At 33.3% G+C, this 22,330-nt stretch overlaps 1 protein-coding gene and 1 long non-coding RNA gene across 5 annotated transcripts; one reads left to right on the top strand and one right to left on the bottom strand.

Moving 5' to 3' along the window:
• The first annotated feature begins 8,123 nt into the window (after positions 1–8,123).
• LOC123911563 (UDP-glycosyltransferase 89A2-like) lies at positions 8,124–9,939 on the top strand. The gene has a single exon (XM_045963011.1). The coding sequence runs from the start codon at positions 8,278–8,280 to the stop codon at positions 9,685–9,687; it is 1,410 nt and encodes a 469-aa protein (XP_045818967.1). The 5' UTR covers positions 8,124–8,277; the 3' UTR covers positions 9,688–9,939.
• Positions 9,940–10,725: 786 nt separating this feature from the next.
• On the bottom strand, positions 10,726–20,752 carry LOC123911564. 4 transcript variants are annotated; one of them, XR_006810565.1, is made up of 4 exons: positions 18,621–20,732; positions 14,853–18,516; positions 13,787–14,228; positions 10,726–13,230 (listed from the first exon to the last, which is right to left on the bottom strand). It is a non-coding gene; the product is annotated as an uncharacterized LOC123911564 (long non-coding RNA). The 4 variants fall into 4 exon arrangements; XR_006810566.1 differs by having other exon boundaries at positions 10,727–12,034; positions 12,960–13,230; positions 13,787–18,516; XR_006810564.1 differs by having other exon boundaries at positions 13,787–18,516; positions 18,621–20,752.
• Between the last annotated feature and the right edge of the window lie 1,578 nt (positions 20,753–22,330).

The raw sequence follows: 22,330 nt of genomic DNA, 5'->3' as shown, positions 1-22,330 counted from the left end.
TATCAAAATTGATCCTAAATAACTTGCGTGGTTAATGTTTGTAAAATATAAAAATGTTATTTTTAATGTAAAAAATATCTTTATATGTATTTTTAACTAGTATATCGGGGATATTAGTTGAGGACACTAATTAGCATGATCTTATAAATATAAAAAAAAAATCAATTTTTAAATTTATTGAATAATTAATAAATCTGATTTATATTACACATCAAATTCATTAATTATTTAATGAATTTATAAAATAATTTTTTGCTTATAGTATTATAAATTGAAAATAGTGATGAAAAAATCCAGAAAGGGTTAAATTAATGATTTTGTTTTTATAATTAAGTTAAAAGGTGTTTTACAATTTCTTGGGAATCAACTTTTTTTTTTTTGTAAAAAAAAAACTTTTTTAGGTTATAAATAGCATAGCAGTTACTTCTTTATTCATGCATACATTTCTATTGAGTTTAGTTCTTAGTTAAAAAAAATCACTCTTTCAAACCATGACTCCTATCTACACTCCTGTGTCCGTTATAATAGCTGGAAAAACAAATTTAAAGTTGAAAGTTCGAATAGTTCATGTGTGAAATGTAACAGACAAATACAAACCAACTGAGGTTACATCTATGAATATGTTGTTTGTTGATGAAAATGTGATGAACTATCTTAATATACTTTTCACATTTTCACAAAATCTCTATTGATGTGTTTTTTTATATTGATTTTTTTCCCTTTTTTATTTTGATCATCAAGTGCGATAAGATTCTTGCTACTTTGGGAAAGTGTTTGGTGTCAAAGATAAAAAAAATCATTGAAGATGGATCAACATATAAGGTTGAAAATATATTGGTTGGAGGAAGTGATAAGTACAGAATTACATCACATAAGTATAAGCTGAATTGCAAGTTTATTACTACATTTACCAAGATCGATGCTCCACACATTCCATTGAACCATTTTGATTTTATGTCATTCCAATATATTTTGAATTCGACTGAAGAAGAAAAAATAGTTGGTAATGATTATTAGCTTTCGTTTTAATTTAAATGTCATATATTGATTGATATTTTAATCTAAATAATATGTCTCCATTTTAATTTTTTTAGATTTTATTGGGCAAGTGATCGAAAGAAGTGAACTCAACATTATAATATAAAATATCGCATAACATCCTGCATCGCACGGGTGTAGGACTAGTCCAATAAAAATCTACAAAATTGCCACTTATTTTTGGTTAAGTAGTAATTTCATCTTAAAGGTTAATAAGTGAAGTGTTCAGATTCGAATCTCGGCTTCTGGGCATATAATGCGATGTTCCTACCAACAGAGTTAAGCTAACGGAAACCCAAATTGCCACTTTATCGTACTCTTGTATTTTTTATTTTTATAATTCTTGTATCGTTATTTTGAAATTAACTTTGACATGATATAATAGTATTTGATATTAGTGTGAAATTATTATATATGGACGATGTATGTCCTCTTTTATCAAAACTTCTTTCAAAAACTATTTTAAAATGATTTTTCATGCTGAAAAATGATATAATTATTTTTGGGTCATGTTAATCAGTGTCTCCGAAACACTAGTATTTTTTTTTATATTTTAAAAGGTTCATTATACACATGTTTCAAGATCATTTTACTATATTTGGTTTCTTAACTAGTACTATCACACAAGTATTAATTTTTTTTTTGAACAAGCCAAAATGAGATATATATTAACAAACAAGTCTCCTTAGCACAAGATGTGCCAAGATAGACTATCAAAGTTTACAAATAGTCATAGAAAGAAAATAAACAATCATACAAGGCCCAAACATAATAAAGGACTAGACTACCAACTATGGTAGTTTGCGACTAAAGTAACACTCGTCGTCTTCAACCACCTATAGGAAAAAAGCTTAATCTTGTCCAACAACTGATAAATAGTACTGACTGAGCCCCTGAATAACCTGTGATTTCTTTCCGTCCACAAAACTCATACGCTAGCAAGCCAAATGAGTTGTAAAAAAGACCGACGTGCTCTAGATCCACCAGCTGAGAGAGTAAACTGATAGAAGTAGATTCCAAAGAGAACCAAAAGTGCTGCAAGAGATGAATAAGTGATGAGCCGACTCTACCACCCCGCAACCAGATACACACAAATGAGCTGCAGAGGATAATATGCCTCTAGTGACCAGGTTTGACTTAGTGGGCATTTTCTTTATTTTTTATTAGTTTTTGAAAAAAAATTAATAATTGGGTGTGAAAATAATAATGTAGTGACTTTTATCTTTTTACTATATTAATTAATAAAAATGTATTTTGACATAAATATAAATTTTAAATTTCAATATTTTTTTCAACTATACTAGTAATTTTTATTTTTTTTGAAAATTCTCTATAAACAATTCCCCAATAAAGTAACCTTAAAATACATTTTTATCATAACCCTACAATCATACGGTATGACTTCAAAAAGAAACATTTGACCAAAAATTAAAATTAACTTTCTTTGACCCCATGGGTCCTACGTTAGATCATGGTGGGTCTCTTTAAAGTGAGCAAGATTTTACTGAACCAGTAGTTTTTCACCTTAGACTCTGTTTCTTTTTTTTTGACTGATTATGAATCATGCCGTTTTTCAAGTTAAATTACTCATACTATAAATTGGAAATGAAAGGGTGGTTGGGTAAAATAGGAAAGGGTATTTGGGTAAATAACGTGTACATTGTAAAACGACAAAAACAGGATGAGAATGAGACGGTTTACCTTTGGATGAAGTCACTATCGTGCTATAACTGATCTCCACATAAGGTATTGCTTCTAGCTAGCAATAGTTCAATCCTGACTTGGTAAACACGAAATTTGTATTTTTTTTTTCTCACACAAATTTTGTCTTTAATGGAGCATAATGTGGTGATGATATCAAATACACAAAAAATGACTGTATTTAAATTATTTTGCGATGAATCTAAAAAATAAAAAATTTATGTTGTTTGTTCAACGGTATGTAGTCGTTAGTTCTTGGCATATGGAGATGGTTGTTAACTGTTTTTGTTTTCGCCTATATCTTTATATCATTTTGATATGCTACTCTAGCTTGTTGGTTTGGTTCTGGAAGTGCTGGAGGTTCTAACTCTAGTTTATTTACTCGAAAGAGCTAAGGCTTGATGAATTGGATGCTTTTCAGCGTCTCAGGTTAATTCATGATCACTTGCTCATTGTTGTCGTTTTCATCGCAATGAGTTGTGGTGGGTGGATCCGTTCTTCATTTTGACGGTCGATTTCACATTTCTAATGATTGTCCGAAGATAATAGAAGTACCATGTTGATTTCTGGTTGTTTTTAATATCCTTGTCATTTCTTTTGTTTGATATTGGACTAATTAGCTCGAAAAAGTAATTGATTGATTGTTGTCGTTGCAAGGAGTTCAGTACTGGACAACATTTTTATAAAATATTTCTTTTTTATAACGTCTGCTACTGAAGTAGCAAAAGGGTAAAATGTGAAATGCGTAGGACACGCAAGCAACTCATAGGGTGACAAAAGTAAATCTCCATTTTCTTAAGTGTTTGCATTACCTATTTGGGTTGACCTACGTATTGTGGGCAAATTCTAATGTGCATAAGTGAGTTAGGTCTTGCACCATGCACCACTTGCGAATATTATTATTACGAATATTACAAAATTCACCGTTGGATTGAAAGTTTATATCATATAGATCATTCGTAATTTTTTTTAAAGAAATTGAAAATCATTTGATATGATATCGAGACACATCAAAATTAACGGTTTGTGGATTTTAATTGAATATCGTTAATTTTGATGGGTCTCAATACCATATCAAATTATTTTCAATTTTATTTAAAAAAATTTATTGATAATCTATATGATATAAACTTTCAATCCAACGATAAATTTTATAAAATTTGCATTCGTAATAATAATATTCGCAACTTGTACACCATAAAAGACTCGGTGAAGTCTTCCATGTTAGCCAAAACCATATAAAATATTATACTCACTTTACATTCTTACGTATAATATTTATTTTCAATTTATTAATTAAAGTTGATGTTAGTCACTTTACATTCTAAACTAAAGTCAATCACTCACTTTAGAGGAGTATACCTCACCGATTTTTTCTAAAAATGAGATAATTAAGTAAAAAACAATAAGATTTTTCTTTTTAAGTAGTATAGTGGTTTAAAAAAAGACAGTATTATATAATGAAAAATGCAAAGACACTGCTTAAAGAAACCAGAAGAAATAAAACTATTTAGAAATTTGAGTAGTTAACAGAATATATGGATATGGACATAAACAAACTCATCAAATGAAACTTGAAATAAAATATATACATGTTTAGCCCCACAATGGCACCCCACCCTGACATTTTTCAGCTACACTTTTGTATTGGTGAGGCATCAGCATTCAACCGTGGGCTGATCCACAAAACCATGTGTGCTGAGACAGCGAGTCATAAGATAGCGTAACTGTTTGGATTTCTGTCACAATTATGCACTTTGCATTATAAATTCAGCTTAATTATTTAGTGTGAGCAAATAAAGGGGAATTTACATCATAAAAATTGAAAAGAGAGAAGTACTCCCTCCTTTTCAAATTTTATTATAGAGAAAATTGATAAAGTGTTTACACCCATATTAAAAAAATACAGTGATTATAGAGAAGATAATGATTAATATTAATGTCTTAAACTTACAGGCCAAACATGTGTAAAAATAATTATAAATATACAACTTTCTATAAAAACAAAGTTAATATTTTTTATTGTTTAAACAATATTTTAAGACGCTTGTTAGCATTTTCATTAGTTATTAGTTATTTTACCAAATTATCTTTAGTAATTATATATTCCTCCCGTCTCAAAATATAAGTAAAAGTTAGTCAACAAAAATGAATGTATTTGGTTCAAATTTTTAATCAAATACATCAAGTTTCTTTGACTCATTTTTACTTATATTTTGGGACGGAAAGAATATTAATGTATATATTTTTCATTATTTTATAAATTCCAAATAATTGGTCCCCATGAGCTTAGCTCAATTGGTTGGGACATCAGCATTTTATATGCAGGAGCCAGGGTTCGAACCCTGGACACTCCACTTATCCATCTTTAAAGGTGGAATTTCAAGCCACTAGGCTACCTGACCAAAAAAAAAAAAAAAATTCCAAATAATTGTAATATTTTGAAAGTAGTGTAAAAAATAATTAATTTGAGGCTATAACCGAAAAGAAAGTGTGACATTCATCATCCAACAACTTCTTTTTACATTCATTTGAAAACATTTTTTTCACTACAATGATACTTATTTTTATTTAATTTTTTTGGATACAATTTTTATTTATTTTGAAAGTAGTAATCTCCATAGCGTCAACTAATAACAAGTTACTCAGATTAACATGACACCGCTCGTATATCATTAGCAAGAGCATCTGCACAAGAATTTGCCTCGCGATAAGAATGGTAGACATTCACCTTCCGGTCCATATAGCTAATAACCGTGGAATTTCTTTGATGAGCCTCCTCCCAATAACACTACCACCCTTAGTATTATTAAGTGTTTGAACAACAACCTTCAAATCCATCCTTACCTCCATCTTAGTAACTCCTTTTTCACGCGCCAAACAGATACCTTCCAAAATTCCCCAAACCTCTGCGAGATAAGTATTATACCTTTCCAAATACCTTGAGAAACCATCAATCCATTGCCCACTGGGATTTCTAATAAATCCCCCACATCCAGCCACATTGTTTGCTCTACATGTTCATTCGTATTTAGAATGAAACAACCTTCCTTCGTGCCGTTCCATGCAATATTTTAAAATGAAGGGAACAACCGGTCTATTTAACTAGTTTTTCTTTTTTCCTTTTAATAAAAAAAGAAATATTTATTAACTAATCACTGCCAAAATAAATATTTTTTTATACAAAAAATAAATTAATTATTAATCCATAAAATAATATATGCAATGCCACATATAGAAGATATAGTTATTTATCACACTAAAACAAAACAAAAAGAATGAAGTCTCGTGAACTTAACTCAATTGACAGGACATTGTATTATATATGCAGGGATTGAAGTTCGAATTTCGGTCACTTCACTTATGCACCATAAGGGTAGAATTTTTAGTTAAAACAAAAAAAAAAGGAATATGAATATACACATATTTACAAATAAATAAATAAAATAAATAAATAAAATAATGGAGTAGTATATTATATGGATGGCATTGGCATGGGGTATGTATGTGAATGTCAGGCAGTATACATAATAAAAAGTGTGTTATATATGAAGAGATACAGTGCATCAACAAAAAAGGACAGCCAAGGAACCGGAATCTACTGGAGTCACATTCTGTACTGTTCGTGCGCAGCAGCAGTACTGGTAAGTGGTAACACCTTCATGTCGTTTACCTATATCTTTTTTGTGCAAACAAAATCTAAAATATCACCGAATCTATTTTTAAATGTAACAATAACATTGGACTTGAAACCAATAAAAGAAAAACAACGGCCCCAGAATAATACAACAAACAAACAATGGACTACAACTACATTGGTGATGTTCTCATGTGAGAAGAACCCAACCATAGTTAATTAAGGAGTAAACGGTTATTTTGGTTAGTGAAAGTCACACTCGCTGTCATGGTAGTACCTGAATCATCAATTTTCTTTTTAAATTTCTGGATATAACTTCCGTTAGTTAGAATAAACTCTAATGTTAAGTTTCATCTAGAAACCGTTTGTGGGTGCTCACATGGACTGGTTGTTGATTATGTTGACCATGATGTGTCATTTGGTTTTCAAAAAGTATGCCACGTAGTCGAGAACCAAAATGAATGTAAAATTTACAAAAAAGAAAGATGAATCTTGAGGGACTAAATCGAGGAAAAAGAGAATAATATTAAAATCAGTCAACAATTCTTCATCTTCTTGCTTCCAAGTGCATCAACATTTTCACAAACTTCAACACACATCAACCCATCAAATCAAATCAAATCCAAGGCTTGTTTCAAAAACTTCATCTTCTTTGTTCTTCAATGTCCCTAAGGGTGTGTTTGATCGTGAGAAAAAAATGAGAAGAGAGAAATTTGTGAGAGAGAGTGTGAGAAGAGAGAAAAAAATGAGAAATAAAGTAGATTTAATGTATTGATTTGTATAAGAAAAAAAAGAGAAAAATAGAAGAGAGAGAAGTGTGCTTAATTTATTAAAAAATAATCAAATCCTTGCAAAAGAAAGAATAAAAAACAAACTTGTTGGGTATTGTAGCATAAAGTGGGGACATAAAAGGAAATTTGAAAAAATAATTGTTTCTCTCTCATTTCTTCTCAATTGTGAAGAGAAACAAAAAGGCAGTGGGTCGCACGTTTCTTTCTTCTATCTTTCTTATTTCTTCTAAAACCAAATAAGAGAAGTTTGGTATCTCTCTTTGAAAAGTATAATATGGATTTAAGCTATTGATTTTTCTCCATATCATGTTTTTTTTTTCACCACCAGTTTAATCTGATTCGGGGGTCAGTTCTGACATCAAATGGTTCCAGCCCCCCCCGATTGCAGTTGCGGGGAACTGTGGTCCTTCCTACCAAGTTCAACGCCAATTACCACTGAACCAACTAATGATTGATATATTTGTTATTAAATTTTTACTTAATGGTATGATATATTTTTATATTAATTTATTAACAAAATTATGTTTGTGGTCTCTTAACTTAATTTCAAGTAATACTCCTTCCGGTCCTTTTTATAAGAAACACTTTGAGAATTTTTTTTGGTTCTTTCTATAAGAAATTTTGACCAATTTTCAAATGTTTTAAATGTTTAATTTCACTTATGCTCTTATTTATTATGGAAGAGAATATTAAAAATAAGTAAGTTAGTTGAATTAAGAGTAATTAAATAAGAATATACATGGAATAAATTTAAATTTTGAACAGTATTAAATGAAAATCATTATGTACAATTATGTACAATGTGCTTCCTTGATATGTGTAATTTTTTCAAAATGTTTCTTATAAAAATGATCGGAGGAAGTATTATTTTTTTTTTGATAGAGGTGATACTTTTCTTATAACAATTTGGTCATTTTTTTCCATATTTTGATATGAATTTCAAGGTTTTTCTTTATTTGTGCGATCTCAATTATAAAATCATATACAAACATAGATGACTAAATGCTCTTAAGAGTCAACTGTCTTCTTGAGTCTTCACTCTCATTCAGACACTCTAGTCTAGTCGATTGAATCAACACAAACACAAGAAAGAAAGCAAGCAAACAAACCATGTCAAACTCAAAGACACACATTCTAGTATTCCCATACCCAGCACAAGGTCACATACTCCCACTTCTTGATCTCACTCACCAATTAGCACTTCAAACAACCTTAACAATAACCATTATCATAACCCCAAAAAACCTCCCTATACTAAACCCACTCTTAACAAACCACCCAAACACTATCCAAACACTCATATTACCCTTCCCTTCACACCCCAAAATACCCCTAGGTGTAGAAAACGTCCGTGAACTTGGCAACAAAGGTAACTACCCTTTCATTAACGCTCTTTCCAATCTCCAAAACCCAATTATCCAATGGTTTAACACCCACCATAACCCCCCTGTTGCTCTTATCTCCGATTTCTTTCTTGGATGGACTCACCAACTCGCTACTCGACTCAATATTCCCAGAATCGCTTTTTACTCATCTCGCGCTTTTTTAACAACTGTCTTGAACCACTGCTGGAGAAATCCGCTCCATTTCCAATCACAGGAGGTTGTTCAATTCTCCGATATTCACGGAAAGCCTTCGTTTAAGCGTCAACACCTTCCAAGCGTGTTCCGTCGGTACATTGAATCGGACCCTGAATCGGAGTTTGTGAAAGATAGTTTCATTTCCAATGCTGAGAGTTGGGGTTTTGTCATAAACACGTTTAGAGTGTTGGAAGGTCCATATTTGGATTATATTGAAGCTCAATCTGGTGGTGATAAAAGGGTTTTTGCTGTTGGCCCGTTGGGTTATAATCCGGTCGGATCTGACCCAGATGATAGGGCCGAAGTGTTACGGTGGCTTGATCGGTGGGACGAGGAAGGGTCGGTGTTTTATGTTTGTTTTGGTAGTCAGAAGCTACTGAAAAAGGAGCAGATGGAGGCATTGGCATTCGGGTTAGAAAGATCCGGGACCCGATTTGTTTGGGTGGTGAAGGTTCCATCGACGGAAGAGCAAATAAAGGAGGGTTATGGATTGGTGCCAGACGGATTTGAGGATCGGGTTTTGGGGCGGGGGTTTGTGGTGAAAGGTTGGGCGCCACAGGGAGCGATATTGGGTCATCGAGTTGTGGGCGGGTTCTTGAGTCATTGTGGGTGGAATTCGGTGTTGGAAGCTGTGGTGGCTGGAGTTGGGATTCTTGGATGGCCAATGGAGGCTGATCAGTTTGTGAATGCAAGGCTGTTGGTGGAGGATATGGGAATAGCGGTTAGGGTGTGTGAGGGAGAGGATTCTGTGCCTGATCCGGATGAGTTGGGTCGGGTAATATCAGTGGTTATGAGTGAGGATAGTCCTCAAAAGAGAAGAGCTAAGTTGATGAAAGAGGAAGCTGTTGGGGCTGTGAGTAAGGATGGTGCTTCCTCTAAAGAGTTGGATGAACTTGTCAATGCTTTGCAGCAACTTGGTGTTAAAGATGGATCACATTGATATTAAATTCTCCAATATAGTCAGCATCTCAAATAAGTGTTCATTCTTTTTCTTTTCTTTTTTCCGGTACAAAATAAGTGTTCATTTAAAATTGAAACTAAGTGGCTTTGCTGATGCCGCATCGTATTCTTCTGTCAATATTGATGCTTTAGATGATAATGTGGAATCCTTTTAATCAAGGTGTTTGTTATTGTAAAAAGTGTTATTATTAGAGCCAATTTTTCTAGCCTTCTGTTAGTTGTTGTTTCCTGATTTGTAGGTCTTTTTTGCTCGAAGCATGGCATCTTAAATTTAGTTAGTCAGTTTGTTACCACTAAATAAGTTCCAAACTGTAGTAATGTAACTGTTTTTGTTATTGTTTGTTCATCGTGAAAAGCATGTCGCGACTGTCATTTGGAATAAGATTTTAGCTGTTGGCGGCAACTCTTCGCTACTAGATTGTTAGATGATGTGCACTGCAGGCACGGTGTTGGTGAGATTATTCTATTACCATCCACATTAACATTAACTATTTTGTTCCTTCTTAAAACTGTTTGTTTAATTTTTATTGATTATCTAATTTTCTTTTTTGGAATTGAAGTGTTGTTCACTTCATCTAGTTTTTTTCTCGAATGTTTTTTCATCTTTTGCTGCTTAGGAATACATAGTAGTATTCAAGTATGTGAATAATCAAAACGGTTTTATCCTCAATTTTGATTTTCTTGTCATACTTTCCACCACCAATGTGAATAATCACACGCTCTTAATAACATCAGTGATGGATTTGAGAATCGGGTTTCGGGTCAGGGGTTTGCGAAAAAGGTTGGGCCCAACAGATATCGATATTGAGTCATCGGGTTGTGGGTGAGTTCCTGGGTCATTGTGGGTGGAATTCGGTGTTGGAAGCGGTGGTTGTCACCAAAGAAGAAGAAAACCACAGCAACTTAGTACATTGGTGTTGAGTCACAGTAAAGCGGACATTGAGAGTCGATCATATAAGCTTTGTGTAGGAAGAATATTTCTAGTCACTCCTCAACAAAAATCCAATACAGTTTGCAAAATCAAAGATCAAAAGACTAAAGTAGTACCACATATTTGAGCTTTATATGAGAATTGAGAAATACTACAACACTAATGATATTTTGTTTTGAAAAACAAATAAGAGGAATGGAACAAATCTTATTTAATTCCTTCTGTACATAAACCATATCTTAATGAAGTATTCTTTGCAGGCTATATATGTCCCTACCAACTCATGAAGAAACTTTAGTGACATCTTTAGGCGATCTGATGTATTTCATGTGGCTCTTAACAAGTTGTCAAGCAGCAATTGCAGACATGAGTGAGAGCTCTCCGGCAAGGACTAACGCAGCTACTATTGTCGCCAGTTGCCTTGAATTTGCTCCAGGAGTCTCTTTACTAGCACCCTTAACACCAAGTAAATTCAAACAAGCTGATTGTGATGCAAGTTGTGTGCCCCTCTAACTGTGCCCACCTCAATGGAAGGCATAGTCACAGATATATGAAGGACCTTCCCATCATTCACAGCTTCCATCACCGTCATATAATGAGAACTCTCGACATTCTGAGCTGGATCTTTACCTGTAGCCAATAATCTCCACCGCTTGGTTCCGAATCACGCAATCTCCAAGCTTTGATTTAAGAGAGTAAGACGGAATTGATCCCGATACCACCTCTCGGACAACCTCCTCATCTTATATGAAAGCAGTGCAGGCACCGCACCAGAGCAACTTTATGGATAGAGATTTTAGGTTGTAACAGTCTAACAGAGGTAGCTTCGACACGACTCCGGTAGTTTCTGTTACGTCAGCATCATCTTCTTCATCATAATGAAGAATAAATGCAATGCTGAAGAAAGCCATAAGGTAGATAACAGAAGCGATGAGGGAAGCTAGAGCGACAATCTCGGAGATTGTGAGGACGTGGAAATTTGTGGAGGTTTTGATCTTCTCATGCCGCCGGTGTAGAAGAAAGTACACGATGGAGAAGAAAAGACCGAAGAAAACTTCATTTGCTAAGTACAGTGAATGTTTTTTTTTTTTAACGGCAAATATATTATTATAAATATCCAGATCTCTGTACAAGAAGAACAAAGACCGGCAAAAAACGGAGCTACAAACAATGGCGCCGTATATAAGCGGAACACCAATGAAAATACTAAAACATACACTACCTAATAGAGGTCTAGTACAGTGAATGTTGTGACTGTGAATCCTGCTTCTGGTTCTTTGTTTTTGAAATAAGAGTCCATCAGATATATGTGCAAGTACTACTTTGAAAATCACAGTTTGACATACCTCATATTTGGTCCATACTTATGCAGCTACTTATACAACATCATACTTATCTGCACATCATATACAAACAGTTAAGGGTGTGCATAAGTACAACTGATGAAGTATTTGTGATAGCTTGAATTGTCTAACAATTGAGATGAAGGACATAAACAAGACTTCATTCAACGATGATATTTAGTATTATGAGATTATTACAAAACAGAAATAAAAAGAGAATGCATAACAATATTGTTCTAGACTAGAACATTAGGTCTGGAAAGCAAAATTAGTGCATAACAATATTGTTCTAACTCAAATCACCATAACACAATCAAGTGGTTTGAACTTGCAATTGAATTAACAGGTTTAATCTCATCATCTTCCTTTCAATGGCTTGACCACTTTTTGGATTGATTAGTCCTGAGTTTCAATTGTTGGTTTTTCCTCAATAACAGACTAACTAATGAAATATGAAATAAGTATCAAAACTTTCGACAGTGTGATTATCAGTTGCAGAAGCTGCCATCGTCAGAATAGGTAGCATTTCATCAGTTCCAAGCAATTCAAATTCAGAACTCATTTGTTTCTAAAACACATTGCTCTGACTTCCATGACTTACAAACATTAAAATTAAACTCAATTAAAAAAAGTCCATCTAACCGTTGAAGATACATGTAAAATACTAATTAATGATAAAAGTGTCCGATAAAATTAGACATAAACATTAATTACTAACATTACCTCAATGGATCCAAAATCAAAAGAGAAATCCTGAAAAATGGAACTTTTCAGAACATTCAATTTCTATTCTAACATCGTGCATCAGGTGATTGTTAAAGACCAAGTACTAGTATCTGCTCCAAAGAAAGCGATTGTTTCCTATTCTAACATCATGCATCAAGTGTTTGAAAAATAAAAACAAGAGCATTCAATTCCTAACCCTCTTTCAGTTTTACTTGCTTAAATAAGAACAAACAGAAATTTCAATCAACTAACCCGATGTATTACACCAAAACAGCTATTTCAAGCAAGGTTTTTAACCCTAGAGACAATTCAAATACCCTGGTCCTTGGCCCAGCAGAGACCTCAACTAATTCCCATGGCATCCACTATGGTTGGATGTACTCTGATTCTTTATGGATTGGTAGCAACTGATAGCTCCTACATGGTTCCGGACCATGATCCCCCATCTAGTAATGCTGTCAAAGCAGCCAACATCTATTTTGTTTTTTTGTGCAATTTTTCCTTACAACTACTTCTCTCCTTCCTGCAGATTTAACAACTGAATTTACTTTGTTGACCGAATTATATTAAGCTATTAAGCCTGCATGGTTAGCCGCTATGACAATATCATTAAAAATGATATTGTAAAAAACAAGCTGATTTCTTCAAAAGAGTAGTGCTAAAGAGTCGGCCTTCTAAAGCATATGAGATTGTAAGCCAGTGAAGTAGCGGAGACTTAATATGCAATTGATCAAGCACATTTATACCCAAAGAAGAAGAAAACCAAAGCAGCTTTAATATAGTGGTGTGGAGTCACAGTAAAGCGGACATCGAGAGTCAGTCTTCAAACCTTCTAGTAGGAAGAATACCACTCACTCTCGTCAAAAGAATCTAATTACATTTCAAAATCAAAACACAATCCACTGACATAACCTCCGCACAAGTATAGAAAAAGAAAACATACCAAAAACAGTATAATGTACATGTACTGCAAGATAAAATTCCTCGACCAAAACAGTTCAAAACAAACTATAAGAAATCAACCACTCTCCATATCTGTGCAGTATATATATATATATAAAACAATCACCAAAACGCACCATACCACCTCTCTATAATTTTGAACGAGCCTCGTCGATTCAACATTCAAACTTGCCCTGCCTCCGTGATAGCAACAAATCCAAACATAGTCAAGACATAAAATCTTGACAGAATTCCCACTTAGCACCCGTCACCTTTGGTGAACAAAGCAACAGATGACTCTTCATTTCCTGCATAATTCCTCATAGAAAACATATATCCATTAAAATCGCACTCAGCATCCTCCACTTTGTCTGGCCACCATCCAGCTCAGCCGCAATAATGCCAACCTTTTTTCACATTTTGCCACCTCAGGCTCATTTAAGTGATAAAGGCATAAGCATCAACCGTCATGATAAAGCACCAACCACTTACCCAAACCTGCATTTGCTGAACTGAAGCACACTTTTAAGGATACATGTTTAATATTCTCTGCATGACCAGAACCAGTCACACATGTACCTGATTCCATCAGAATGTTAGTATCATCGAAAAATTAGTAAATAACAAGGAATCAGCCTCATCCTATTTCAAGAAAAGGTTACATACATGCATTAATCTTGTAGAGGAGAGAAAACTATTCGTTATTAAGAGTAAGAGTTACTTTTTTCTAGGCTAAAACTAAATACCGAATTAGCAATAAACGTTGTTATAAGTGGTAAGTTGCTTGAAAAGGAAAATAAACAACACAGATTAAGGAAGTCCTACTCAACAACAGATATACTAAATGTCATTCTATTTTTAGTTACTTCTGGATATTGCCAACATGATTATACAAACAAGGACAAAAAACATAGAAAGAATTTATATAATATGTTGAGAGAAAATAATTAAATTTTAATTGAGGAAGAAATAAATACCATTGAGAACACTGGTTTGACAAACAAGGGATAGGGATGTGATACTGAAGCAAGAACATATGTAAGCAATGTATCCCATTGAGAACTTAAATAATAAATCAGGAATTCAGGATAAGTCTATTTATTTAATGGAAACACTGACTTGTATGGCAAGTTTGTGAAAAAGGAAAATAAAACCAATCATAGTTAGGAAGTTCTACTTCTACTAAAAAAACACATACTTTACCTGATTGAGTAGCAACCCTTTTTCTCCTGTTTTGGTTCAGCATTGACTAGCAATACCTACCTACCTCAGAACATCACAATTTCATAATAACAAAATAGCAATGGAAAAAAATGGAATTTCTTACCCTTTTCCTTACCATTTTTCCATACTATAAAAAGTAAAAACTAAATCAAAAGAGGCAAAAAGAAATTAATATCTTACTGACAAGAATAGGAATGTTGATGTACCTGCAAAGACACTCACGTAACAGAAAATAACATAACCTACCTCTAACAGACTAATTTCACAATTTCATAATAAAGCTCTTACCTTTTCAGTTACCCATTTTCATATAGAAAGGAATGATCATCGAAGTGACATCAAAATACGTATTTTTCTTTTTCTTTCGTTTTCCCTGGCTTCAGCAGTGTTCTGATTCCTTCGATACTCAAGCAACAACAATTCTCCCTCTTGAATGATTTTATCCATCAACTGTAGCATCGGGGTACAATAATAATAATAATAATAATGGAGCTCCCATTGCTCCAGACACCATGTAGTTGGTAATTGATCTTAGTTATGAATTCTGACATTGAGAATCAATCTAACTCAAATCACCATAACACAATCAAGTGGTTTGAACTTGCAATTGAATTAACAGGTTTAATTTCATCATCTTCCTTTCAGTGGCTTGACCACTTTTTGGGTCGATTAGTCCTGAGTTTCAATAATTGATTTTTCCTCAATAACAAACTAACTTATGAAATAAGTATCTAAACTTTCGACAGTGTGATTCTCAGTTGCAGAATCTGCCATCATCAGGGCATCATTGGTAGTAAAATTATCATGCTGAGCAGCACCTCATCAGTTCCAAACAATTCAAATTCAGAATTCATTTGTTTCTGAAATACTTGTATCCCCATTGCTCTGACTTCCAGGACTTGCAAACATTAAAGTTAAACTCAATTAAAAAAAAAGTCCATCTAATTATTGAAGATACATGTAAATTACTAATTAATGGTAAAAGTGTCCGATAAAATTAGACAAAAACATTACTAACCTTACCTCAATGGATCAAAACTCAAAGAGAAATCATGCAAAATGGAACTTTTCAGAACATTCAATTCCTATTCTAACATCATGCATCAAGTGATTGTTAAAGACCAAGTACTAGTATCTGCTCCAAAGAAATCGATTGTTTCATATTCTAACATCATGCATCAAGTGTTTGAAAAATAAAAACAAGAGCATTCAATTCCCCCTTATGCCTCAAGACAACATCCAGAGAAGCACAATCCTGAGTATATACACAAACAATTAAGTCACCAAAAAATGAAACTAATAAAAACAAATTAGTGAATTCAGTCATACCGGAGAGTGAGCAGAATTGCAAAAGGAATAGTAACAGTCGAACTTCAGTCTGTCTGTCTGCAAGGGAACACGATTCAGATAGGATTGGAATGGGACATTCTTTCAAATTTAGTAAATTCATTTTTTAGTTTGAAAGGAGAGACGTTTTCTGTTTAAGATCATAATAAGTTCTTCTCAAATCTTTTTGTAAAGTCACAGCAGATAAAGAAAATTCAACCAAACACTATATTTTTAACAAGCATCCGTGCTTGATCTAAAAGAGAAGCACTGATAAGTCCTTTAAGCAATGATCCAAACAGGACATTAAGACAAAAAAACTCTACTAAAATTGATCTGAAGCTTCTTTAAATACAAAAATTGATTACAGATAAATATCCTAAAATATAATTTCTTACCAAAAAAAATAAATAAATAACATTTAAACCTCTCACTAACAAAATACTAAATCTACTAAAACAGAACAGAAAGCATCCTAATTTAATTAAAAGATAAGACCAACAAACTGTTTCTAGATCTTATCAATGAGGATATATGTTGAAGCATTATCTCAATACTACTCCTTGCTTTAATAGCTGTAGACTCTGATCTTTATGCAAGACTTCAAACTTTCTTTTAGAAAGCGGCTTTGTAAAAATATCTACTCTGATCTTTATTCCAAGATTGTAACGAGATTTGAGATTTCATCCTCAGAAAGTACAACTTCACATTAAATTCAGGGTCTTTCCATGAAACACTAGATTCTTAGTACTTTGCCTCTGCTCCTCTTGAACATCTTTTAACAACTTCCTAAATTGGCTATGAATTCAACCTCTGCGGCGGACTGAGCAACAATTTCCTGCTTTTTTTAGCACCAAGAATATCAGCAAAACTGCACCTATCATAAATATCAACAAGTAATCTTGTACTTGTGCATCATCAATGTTCTCATGATCTAGTGGAGAGACGTGATCTTCCTGAAATAGTAATTCTGGAGATTCTTCAATTTTTTGCCATTTTACTTGCATGGTTTTTCTTCTTCCCAGTTGCATTCTTGCTCCTCCTCAAAACGAACATTTCTACTTATGAAGATTTTTTCTGACTTTGGCTGAAAGGGTTCTATAGGCTATAGAGACATTGTGGTAGCCTAAGAATATTTCAGCCTCAAACCTTTTATAAAACTTATCAGATGTACTAGTGTCACATGACTGAAGCAAACACAGCCAAACACCATCCTTCAAATGGAGTTTTTCATCAGACTTGTTGCAGCTTCTGCCCAAAACTTCTGAAGAGATATTTTTCTCATATAGCAAGCAGCTAACCATTTCCATCACAGTCCTATACTTCCTTTCACCAGCACACGCACCATAATGTTTCCAGCCTCCTCATAAAGCTTATTGAATTTTTCTGAGGTGCATTGACCTTCATTATCTGATCTTAACATTTAAATTTTGCATTCACTCTGATTTTCAACCCATCTTTTGAATTTACAAAGATCCTTCTGACAAAGATCCTCTAAGATCTGTATGTAATATATGGTCCATCCAATGATGCTTCTGACAAAGATCCTCTAAGATCTGTATGTATCAACTGCAATCTACCTATTGCTCTGATCGTGAACATAACAATCTGGTGAGGAGCAAAATTAGTCATGTTTTTCTCCAATGCTAGTATACCTTCTGCTAGATTGTTTTTATCCAAGTATAGTACAAAATTCAGTATCAGAAATTGATTTTACAACAGCAGCTTCCTTACATTGCAAAAAGCCCAAAGAAAAACTTTTAACCTACATTGGTATTCTGAACAATTCTCAAAGATAAGTATGAACCCCTTTTCAAGCAACTGTGCTACAATTGATCCTCTTCATTTGACATCAACAAATTAACCATTACCAATCTTAACTTTTGAAACAGAATCCTTGTTGAAATCTTTGAAAAGCTCAATATCATATGGCATGTGATTAGTGCATCCATTATCAATTAACCAACTTTCACCTGTGTTGATAATCTTGATCTACAATCTGAGTTTCTTCTTGCTTCTTTTCCAGTTGGAATTTGTAGATCTTTGAAATATGACCCAAGCGGTTGTATTTGTTACACTTCACATCTGGCCTTATCCAAGATCTTAGAGGAGCATTACCTTTTCTTCCACAATGATGACATGGTGGACAATCTGATTTCAAGCTAGAATCGGTATTGTCGCCTTCCGGATCTCGATAGTTCTTCTTTCCACTATTCTTCCTCCATTTGTTGCTACCACAAATATGTAACTTTGCCAGCAAAGCTCCTTCTTTCCACTATTCTGCTCTCTCATACCTGATATGAAATCCTTCTGCAACCTAAAAAAAATAAATCAATACCAATAAGAATCTAATTACATTTCAAAATCAAAACAAAATCCACTCACATAACCTCGGCACAAGTATAGAAAAAGAAAACTTACCAAAAACAGTATAATGTACATGTACTGCAAGATAAAATTCCTCGACCAAAACAGTTCAAAACAAAACAATCACCAAAAAGCACCATACCACCTTTCTATAATTTTGAACGAGCCTCGTTGATTCAACATTCATACCTGCCCTGCCTCCGTGATAGCAACAAATCCAAACATAGTCAAGACATAAAATCTTGACAGAATTCCCACTTAGCACCCGTCACCTTTGGTGAACAAAGCAACAGATGACTCTTCATTTCCTGCATAATTCCTCATAGAAAACATATATCCATTAAAATCGCACTCAGCATCCTCCACTTTGTCTGGCCACCATCCAGCTCAGCCGCAATAATGCCAACCCTTTTTCACATTTTGCCACCTCAGGCTCATTTAAGTGATAAAGGCATAAGCATCAACCGTCATGATAAAGCACCAACCACTTACCCAAACCTGCATTTGCTGAACTGAAGCACACTTTTAAGGATACATGTTTAACATTCTCTGCATGACCAGAACCAGTCACACATGTACCTGATTCCATCAGAATGTTAGTATCATCGAAAAATTAGTAAATAACAAGGAATCAGCCTCATCCTATTTCAAGAAAAGGTTACATACATGCATTAATCTTGTAGAGGAGAGAAAACTATTCGTTATTAAGAGTAAGAGCTACTTTTTTCTAGGCTAAAACTAAATACCGAATTAGCAATAAACGTTGTTATAAGTGGTAAGTTGCTTGAAAAGGAAAATAAACAACACAGATTAAGGAAGTCCTACTCAACAACAGATATACTAAATGTCATTCTATTTTTAGTTACTTCTGGATATTGCCAACATGATTATACAATATGTTGAGAGAAAATAATTAAATTTTAATTGAGGAAGAAAGAAATACCATTGAGAACAGTGGTTTGACAAACAAGGGATAGGTATGTGATATTGAAGCAAGAACATATGTAAGCGATGTATGGCAAGTTTATTTAGGAATTCTGGATAAAGTCTATTTATTTAATGGAAACACTGACTTGTATGGCAAGTTTGTGTAAAAGGAAAATAAAACCAATCATAGTTAGTAACTTCTACTTCTACTAAAAAAACACATACTAAATAAAACACATACTTTACCTGATTGAGTAGCAACCCTTTTTCTCCTGTTTTGGTTCAACACTGACTAGCAACACCTACCTACCTCAGAACATCAGAATTTCATAATAACAAAATAGCAATGGAAAAAAAATGGAAATTCTTACCCTTTTCCTTACCATTTTTCCATACTATAAAAAGTAAAAACTAAATCAAAAGAGGCAAAAACAAATTAATATCTTACTTACAAGCATAGGAATGTTGATGTACCTGCAAAGACACTCCTAACAGATTATGGATTCAAAATAATATTTTTAAAGAAAATAACATAACCTACCTTTTACCTTTTCATAATAAACCTCTTACCTTTTCATAATAAATCTCTAACAGATCAATTTCACAATTTCATAATAAACCTCTTACCTTTTCACTCACCCATTTTCATATAGAAAGGAATCATCATCGAAGTGACATCAAAATACGTATTTTTCTTTTTCTTTCGTTTTCCCTGGCTTCAGCGGTGTTCTGATTCCTTCGATACTCAACCAACAACAATTCTCCCTCTTGAATGATTTTATCCATCAAGTGTAGCATCGGGGTAGAATATATCTTTCCTTGCTTCATCGGTGCACGAGGAGGTGAAGGAGTTACTACCACCGCCAGGGACGATGATGAAAGCGGCGGAGTACGAGGTGTGGATGGAGAAATCGGAGTACGAGGAGGAGTGGTGATCGGAGTACGAGGTGTGGATGGCGAAATTGGAGTACGAGGTGTGGTGATCGGAGGAGTACACGGCGGTGAATCCATGGAGCGGTTGGTAAGGAAAGTGAGAGGGAGATTTGATTAGGGCGAAATCAATGAACAAAAGAAACAACGAGCGAAATCAATCAATGAATCAATCTATTGAGAGAATAGAAAGATAAAGTGAGATCAGCTTTGATCGAAATAGCGAGCGAAATAGAAACTATTGAGAGAATAGAAATAGAAACTTAGAGAGAGCTTTGATCAACAAAAGAATTCAATCAATCTATGAGAGAGAATAGAAATAGAATGTTCAATATCTATATCTATATATATTCGCGGATTAGGGCGCAACGGTTATTTTTTAACTTAGCGTCAATATTAAGCTATGCTTCTGGGCCGTATTTTCTAATTTTTCTCTTAAGCCCAACATTTCTTTTTTACTTAATAACTAAATACTTTTTTTTTTCTATAAGCAATTTACCTAAAGGATAAAGATGTAATTTTGCCTACTAAATAAAACTAATTTATAAATTTAATATAACATTGAAATCATTTTATTTTATTTTTTATTTTGAACCAAAAATCAGTTTATTTTTTTAAAAAATTATTAATAAATAAAAATAAATTATAAATAGATGAATGAAAAGTATTGGGTAAAAACAATAAAGTGCTCCTAATTTGAATTACTTTCGATAGAATAAGAGTTACTTAAATGAAGTTGAATTTCACTAAGTTGGCTAAGGAGATATAGGTTTTCAAATGCATATATACCCTCACGCCTAACTGATGAAAGACCGTCTGCTAGATACACCATTTCTACTACTATTACATTGAACAAAATGGCGATTCTTAATCCCACCTTTATCAAAACCTTTTGAGCATATCATCTTATGCATGCTTTGTTGTTCTTGTTACATTCCTGTAAGGAAAAAAGAATTGGCTGACACAAGCAACTTCTACGCAAGCTAGAAAAGAAAGGAGAAATTGAACTTCAAAAAATACATTATTACCGTTTATTTGAACATTTTTAAAGAGGAAAATAATTTTTTTTAGGTAAATTAAAAGCATTATAAGACATTACAGTAGATATAAGAGGGACATCTACTAACTCTAATCCTATGACATTAGAGGACAAAAACTATTAGTGAAATTGACTAGTAAGAAAAATATGTTAATTACTTTTAACTACTCCCTCCGGTCCTTATTATAAGAAACAATTTGGAAAAAACACACATACCAAGAAACCTTATCTTTCTTAATAAAAATTCTAAAATTTTACAATCTATTCCAAAATTAACCTTGGTGTATTAATTTATCCTTAGGGAATATATCACTCTAATTAATGCATAAGTTTGGAATGGATACAATTTAATAAGGGTAAAAATGGAATTGTAAGAATAAATTTAATGATTGTTTCTTATAAAAAGGACCAAATTTTTTTTCCAAATTGTTTCTTATAAAAAGGACCGGAGGGAGTATTAAGGTTATATTAATAACCCAAGATTCAAAATAAATACACACAACAAAGGAACACAACAATATGATTGTAATTATTGTAAAAAAAAGAAAAAAACATTTTGATTGTAACCAAAGTTTATACAAATTAGGGTCAAAATAAAATCAGTAAGGCCAAATGAATACTACTTTTCAATTGCATTAATTATTTATTTACCACATATAATCTTAAAACCAATTTCATACACCATGAGGAAGCCTCCCTCTCCTCTATTTCTCACTCAAACACAAATCGACTTTGGATGATTCTCACTTAGTGTGATCCAAAGTAAAAACCCAAGCTGATTTCTTACTTTCCAGCTGCAAAATCAAGTTGACTTGATTTCTCACTTAGGGTCAAAATAAAGTAGTGATCACTTTGATTAAGCAAGCAA

Source organism: Trifolium pratense, linkage group LG2 (assembly GCF_020283565.1).
Source record: "Trifolium pratense cultivar HEN17-A07 linkage group LG2, ARS_RC_1.1, whole genome shotgun sequence".
Taxonomy (NCBI): Eukaryota; Viridiplantae; Streptophyta; class Magnoliopsida; order Fabales; family Fabaceae; genus Trifolium; species Trifolium pratense.
The sequence above is the reverse complement of the archived record's forward strand: the minus strand, read 5'-3'. Positions and strand labels throughout refer to the sequence as shown.

Bases quoted from the DNA above. Each gene is read 5' to 3' on its own strand.
- LOC123911563 (XM_045963011.1), top strand. From the start codon at position 8,278: ATGTCAAACTCAAAGACACACATTCTAGTATTCCCATACCCAGCACAA.